Source organism: Poecilia reticulata, linkage group LG5 (genome assembly GCF_000633615.1).
Source record: "Poecilia reticulata strain Guanapo linkage group LG5, Guppy_female_1.0+MT, whole genome shotgun sequence".
Taxonomy (NCBI): domain Eukaryota; kingdom Metazoa; phylum Chordata; class Actinopteri; order Cyprinodontiformes; family Poeciliidae; genus Poecilia; species Poecilia reticulata.
Window position 1 is genome coordinate 3049831 of NC_024335.1, and position 7223 is coordinate 3057053.

Consider the following 7223-nt stretch of genomic DNA (forward strand, 5'->3'; position numbering starts at 1 on the left):
AAACCCGTTTAAACTAACCTAACATGTCAATGCAGCAGCTCTGGGTGGTTCTTCTTCATGGGTTTCATTGTCTTCCTCATGTCTGGGTGTTTGTGCGACGTGAGCACGTCTGCAGATCTCAGTAAGTCAGCAAATCTTCAGTTCAATAAAGAGGAAATCTCGTCTGTTTGCTGCTCTTCCGATCCTGGGAGATCTCCACCGGTAAGAGGGTTTCTACTGATTCTCAACATGAAGACCATTAAAACGGGCAAACGTTTTGAAGAAAGCATTGGATAGAAAGTTTTTATGGTTTTTATCCACCTGCAGCAACACTGCTGCTCGACTTTAAAGAAGTAACTTCCTTTATTGGATATAAATATATACTGACACTGAAAAGAAAAAAGAATACAAAGTTATTTTCTGATATTTTTTGGTCAGAAAACTGTTTGTTTTTATATGAATAGTATAAATTTGCATTCCTTCTTACAGCACTTCTTAATTTGCATCTTATTTCAAAACCAAAATGTTAAGTTTGGATAAATTTATCTGTTTTTAACAATTTAAGGATGAGATTTTTATTCTGTAATTATCAAGTTTTTGTAGTTTGCATGAATTGTTTTTGTCAGATGCTACATGAACCCAAAATCAAAGTAATGTGATCACATGTTGGCTGCTGCTTTTTAGTGTCTCTTCATGTTAAACTTAAAATAAAGTTTAACGTGAAACCGAGACGTTTGGTCATCCCGTTTTCTCTCCCCAGCGTTTCGAGCCATGGGAGCGGATTTCGTCTGTGCAGTTGTGTTCACCGTTGCTTTGCTGCTGTCAGCCGTCGAATGCGATGTGAACTGCAACGGCCATCCAGGAGAACGTGGACCGCCTGGACGAGACGGGCTGGCTGGGATGAAAGGCCAGAAGGGAGAGCCAGGTAGGGTCTTCCTGCTGACACCCAAGTCACACAGGATTGTGTGACTTGGGTCACACAATCCCAAGTCACAAGTCCCAAGTCTTTGCGTAAAAGGAACCTTTTCCTTTTACGCAAAATTAATAGTTTACACGTTTTCTACAGCTTTTAAAAACAAACTAAGTGTTTTAAAAAAAACAGCTAGCTGGTTTTTGGCAATAAGTTGTTTTTTGGTGTCTGGAAAATGAGCCTAGCCTGTTACCTAGCAACATGAGATGAGCTCCAGCATGTCTGGTCAGCTGGTTTTACCGCTGTAAGCGCTGTACAATGGCTGCTGGAGAAGACATGCGTTTTGTCGTTGATTTACCGTCCAGAAACCCCTTTCTGCATTCTGGCTCCACTTCTGCTTTTCAAACGCGTACAATTGTATGATTGCGCGTCTGTTGGCAGCCATTTTTACATGCGAGGGTGAACAATGAGTTGAGGGGCGTGGCCAGCAGCAGGTTTAAAGTGACAGGACGCCCTGAAACATATGCAGAGCTGAGCAGATTAAAATCTCATCATCTAAAAATGATTTTGTGCGAAAAACGTAATGAAGATACAACTAACCTGGTCAAGAAAGCGTAATAAATCACCTTTTTACTTAAATATGTGATTTTATAGCTTCAGCATTTTCAGTTATTGACAGATACTAAATATTTCTCTGAGTTTATGACTGCATTGCATCATTATGTGTATTTAACACGCTGCTGTCACTGTGTTGAGACTTTGCTATAGTTTGATCAATGACCTCGGATTAAATGATTTCTGCAGAACTTCAGGGTTTTCACTGTTTTCCTGGCTGCAACTTTTAGACCAATCCCTTTTGTTGCATTAAGTATGTATTCACTGGTTTATGGTTTTGTCCTCAGCCGCCTGGGTGGATGGCCCAGTGGACCCAAGCATGCTGCTGAGGCTCAGAGGGGACAAAGGAAACTCGGGGCCACAAGGGCCGATTGGTCCAAAGGGTTACCGTGGTGACGTGGGAGCAGCAGGAGTGGCCGGTCAGCCCGGTCCAGCCGGTCCAGTGGGGATAAACCTGAACTCCGGTAAACGCTGCACATCGTGTAAACACTGAGGACACGTCTGACCTCAAACCCTCCGACAAGCAGAAGCTTCACATAGAGAAGCACCAAAATGACTCATGAGGAGGAAACGGAGACCGTTTTCAGTTATTTGGTCATAAATGTCCCAGGTTTCCCCCTGGACACCTGCTAAGCCCGGTTCTAGTGGCGCTCAGGGACGTTTTCTGGGCGCTCTGCGTGGCCCTTCGAATGATTTTGTGTGGCCCCCAACTGCAATTCAAGAATGATTCAAATGCAAACTTTTTATATGCAATAGGGGTCAAAATATAACCAGCATTGTTGTCTTACAGTAGAAACCGTTTTAATAACCAAGTGTTTGTAGTAGAGACTTTTACCGGCTTTGTTTTGCCTAAATCAGCTTTTATTTAATTTAATAAACTCAACTACATATAGGGAGTGTTTTGGAACAAAGAAACTATTTTTATAACAGATTTGTTCAAAAATAATTGAAAATAATTTTGTGAGACTGTCTTGGGAAAACAAAGTGTCTTCAGTCAGAGGTATCTTTGACCGTAACACAGACTGCTACAGGAGGTTTCTCCACAGCCGTCATTACCTACAATAACTCTGAAGAACTGAATTAATATGAATTATAACAATATTTAATTTCCCTTTGGGTTCAACAAAATATTTTTGAATTGAAAACTAGATTAAGTTTCTTTTAATATAAAAATCATTTTAAAGTGTCGGATCCACATTTTATACAAGAAAAAAACAGACAGAATAATTTAATTCATTTTATTTAAATCTTTCTATTATTAGCAGGTTTTTTTTAAGTATTCTGACTTGTTGACTTTGGCCCACATAACAAAAAGTTTGTGTTTTCAGGACAAAGTTCGTCCAATCAGAATACTCACTCCGCTTTCTCTGTGAAGAGAAATGTCAACCAATATCCACCTTTCAACCAGGTTTGCTAAAAATCACACTTCTACCTGCTAAAGACTGATTTATTACGAATCTAGACAAAACTGAAACTGAAATATCGTTTGTTTCCTGTCAGAAAATAACTTATCAGGAGGCCGTCGTCAACACAAACAACAATTTCGTCATAAACACCGGCATCTTCACCTGCACAACACCTGGTTTTTATTACTTCACCTTCCTCTCCGTTGCCAAGGTACGCCTCCTCTAATTTGTCACACTGCAATTATGGCTAAAAATGCTGTAGATATGTAGCAGATGTTGAACGTCTGCATGTGTTTTTAGGTCAGCATGTGCCTGGGTTTAGTCAAAGAAGGAGAAGCAGAGAAAATAGTGTTTTGTGATGAAAACACTAGGAACTCTGACCAGGTAAGTGTAAAAAATTAAGCTCAATATGCGGCTTAAAGCTGCAGTTTGGAACTTTCATTTAAAGAAAATCTGTTGTCATGTTTGTGACAGGATAATATGAGAAAGATGTGAAAGATCCATCTGCTCCCAGTGCTATTATTCCCATCTGAACAAATGTACCGCTCCCGACCAAAAACAACCAATCAGAGCCAAGAGGAGGGTCTTGGCGCTGTCAGTAATCCTCGTGAACGCACTGCTAAATGTGCTGAGGGGGTGAAACAACTTACAGAAAAACCGTTTGTCATTGGTGTCTGTGCTAACTAGCATTAGCATTCAGGAAAAGCTATGCTGACTGGCAGAAGCTGCAAAGACAGAGGCAGCATGCACAAGAGCATGATTGACAGCTCTAAAGCCCGCCTCTTAGCTCTGATTGGTTATTTCTAGCTAGCAGTGGGAGCACTGGGAGAAGGAGGAGCTCAATGTTTTCACAGATTATCTGTCTGATATCAAACTGGCACAACATGGTGACAGTTTCAACAAATAAGTAAAAAAATATGTTTTTATAAATGTTGCATAGTGGATTTTAAAACACAGCTTCTCCTTTTCTCTTATTATCCAATATGTGTGTTCATTTTTATGTCCTCAGCTGAGAAATACATAGTAAACTGTGAAAAAAACTGCAAAATGTCACCAAAAAGCCTCCAAATAGATGCAAATTCACAGGAAGAACATTTGTCCAGATGCTACAGCTACTCACATTCACCCTGTGATATATATTTATGCTTCAGGGTTTCCTGCCTCTGAAACGTGACATTTGTCCTTTGATAAAACCTCCAGTCAGCAGAGAGGTGGGCGTTTCTTCTCAAAGCCTTGATGCGATGCGCCGTGTTTTCTCCAGGTGCTGTCTGGTGGAGTCGTGTTGGAGCTGACGGCGGGACAGAAAGTCTGGCTGGAGTCGTACAAAGACCAGCAGCAGAGCCTGCAGATAGCGAAAGACGCCGACGCAAGAGACGTCAGGGATAAACTGATCGTCTTCAACGGCTTCCTCATCTTCTCAAATTCGTGATAGAAACAAGTCGAGTCCTCGCACTGCAACGTCTCTGATTTCAGTGTCTGAGGTTCAGCAGCTGCATCACGTAAAATGTTTTCATGTTTACTCATTTCAGAGCTGATTTTTATTAAACTGTGACTCTGAACCTGAAGTTGATCATTTAATGCAGTGATGTCCAAACGTTTGAGAATACAGTTGCAACTACGCCAAATGTTTAGTATTTTTTATTATAATTTTTATTTGCTAAAGAAACAAACTAAACACGCCATATTGTAATGAAATAAGTCAGATCTCTGTAGTTCTTGCAGGTTTGCAACATAAAAGAAAAAAATAAAATAATAATCCTGAATTTTTCTTCTCTTTTCTGTCTTTTCTTTTCTCTTTGTGGAACAGTTTGTGACTCACTCTTGCTTTATTTTTCCAAGTTTATTAAATGGCCGCCACAGGATGTTTTTTTAAAAAAATGTAAAGATGAATACTTTGTGTTGCACATTAGATTTTCCACTTTAAGATTTTAAAGTGTGGATCTGCTTCAACTTCCTGAAACAGTGAAACGCTTTCATGCTATTTTTGAACCCTGATCACTGGCCCTCCAAAATCGTGCCGAGGTCCACAAATGGCCCCTGAGCCGCACTTTGGTCACCTCTGATTTAATGCAATAAATGTCTCTTTGTTATTTTAATTCCGGTATCATCAGTTCACAAAGCAAATATAAATGTTTTATTGTTGTTCTGCTAAGACAACATGTATGTTTTGGTTTTTGTTCATAAAAAACACTGAAGTTATTTTAGTGATTTTTTAAAATTGCACTAAAATAAGTAACCTAAACTTTGATGTATTTTATTTTCTAGTCTAGTTATTATCTAAACTATTACGGCCAGATGAAGAGAATAATTCTGAAGATAATCATAATATCACAAGCATTAAGGGACAACAAGCACTTGTCCCTCAGTGGGGTCAGGAGGTGCTGGTTCCTCTCCAGCTAACGTTCCGGGCGAGAGGCGGGGTCACCCTGGACAGGTCGCCAGTCTGTCGCAGGGCAACACAGAGACACACAGGACACACAACCATGCACACACACACACACACCTAGGGGCAATTTAGACAGACCAATTAACCTGACAGTCATGTTTTTGGACTGTGGTAATAGAAACCGGAGTACCTGGAGAAAACCCACCATGCACAGGGAGAACATGAAGACTACATGCAGAAAGACCGGGGCCGGGAATCGAACCCAGAACCTTCTTGCTGCAAGGCAACAGCTCTACCAACTGCGCCACTGTGCAGCCCTGAGAGTAAAGTCATAATAAATATTATTATTATTATAATAATATAATTTATTGTATAAATTGTATGAGGACTCCTTGATCGGAGCCACAGAAACAAACTTCCCTCCTCTGTAGACGCTGAGTCACAGCCAGGAGAGGTGAAGTTAAGGTACTTATAATTACTCATAATTATAATTTTCATCCATTGTTTACACCCAGGTTGACCGCGTCTGGCGTCTTCTGAAGCAGAATTATGATGATGAAAGTCTCACATCAACAATAACGTAAAAGGAAAGTTAAATCCAACAGATGCTTTGAAATTAATCCCATATCCGATTTAGCTTCACATAAAGAAGTGGCACAAATCTGATTTTTGGGGGTTAAAAAACATCAGAATTGGGTCGTGGAAAAGTAAATATGGGTGTCAATCACCTGCTGTGAACGTGTCTTTAGCAACATGAGAGAGATATTTATCTTCTCCTCAGTTCGTAAAACATGACAATCCTTCCTGGCTGTCGCCGTTTGTTCGATCACCAGATCGTTTTCGTTTAATTGTGCGAAGGAAACGAAACAATCTGGTTTTCTGCACATCCTCTTTCTGGATTACTGTGCCACACACCCTGACCTGACCTGACCTTTGCCTGCTGTCATAGTGGAGCTCCAGTGTTTCTCAATCCTTTACAAGCTTAAACTAAATTGAACCAGAGTCGGCCCAAAGCTGCAGAGCTGCACAGAAAAAACACTTTGGTCATTTGACCTGCAGAACCTCCAGGTTTTAGCCTCTTTTTGACAGATAAAACAAAATAAAACAAAGAATTTAGCATCTTTTTCAAACTGAGAGAAACGTCAATATTTGTATTATTGTTGGATTTTACACTGACACCCAAACCAGCTGGAAATATCTTTAAAAAAATGTACATGTGTCTTGTTTGGTAGTGTACACTGTAAAAAAAACAACATTTATAATTTACGGTAAAATACCGGCAGCTGTGGTTGCCAGAATTCTACCTTATAAATACAGATTTTACAGTATTTATATGGTAAAATCTGTATTTACAGTGTAAATACGGTAAACACCATATTTAAATGCAATTTTACCGTATTTAGGTGGTAAAATACGATTTTTACCGTATTTATATGTGAAATCGTGTGAATACGTTAAAACACAGGAAAATTCTGGCACCCATGGGTGACTGCAGCCCAAGACAGAATGTATCTGTAAACAACTGAATCCAATCAGTTTGCTTGTATATAGAAGTTTTACCTATTAAAAGGTTCAATAGTCAACAGCGGGAGTGACGAGCCACAGGCCCCCAGAACCCGACTGGCATGGAGGAGATCCGACCCACAGGTTTCCAAAATCCTTCCAGAACACGCAGGAGGTCAGATCGATTTGACCTGTGAAGACGCTGCTGCAGTAATCAATGCGACTAAAAATAAACTCGTGGAAGAGTTTCTCTAGTGCTCAGACTTTAGTCCGATAGAAGGCCGACTTTATAACCGTCTTTATGTGGCTCTGAAGGTTCAGGTCAGAGTTCAGCCTGACCTCTGGTTTCTGCTGTAATAACTGAAGCTGACGCTACATATGACTTCTGTCCGCTTCCTATCGAAACATAGAAATCCCGGCTCTT

At 40.2% G+C, this 7223-nt stretch overlaps 1 protein-coding gene across 2 annotated transcripts; it reads left to right on the plus strand.

Annotated features, from left to right (window-relative positions):
* The first annotated feature begins 77 nt into the window (after positions 1-77).
* Positions 78-4673, plus strand: LOC103464340 (complement C1q subcomponent subunit A-like). 2 transcript variants are annotated; one of them, XM_008408367.2, is made up of 7 exons: positions 78-201; positions 740-904; positions 1792-1968; positions 2833-2912; positions 3005-3121; positions 3211-3294; positions 4172-4673. In XM_008408367.2, the coding sequence occupies exons 2-7, from the start codon at positions 751-753 to the stop codon at positions 4337-4339; spliced, it is 780 nt and encodes a 259-aa protein (XP_008406589.1). In that variant the 5' UTR covers positions 78-201; positions 740-750; the 3' UTR covers positions 4340-4673. The 2 variants fall into 2 exon arrangements, with proteins under 2 accessions (XP_008406589.1, XP_008406590.1); XM_008408368.2 differs by lacking the exon at positions 78-201 and adding an exon at positions 234-332.
* The last annotated feature ends 2550 nt before the right edge of the window (positions 4674-7223 follow it).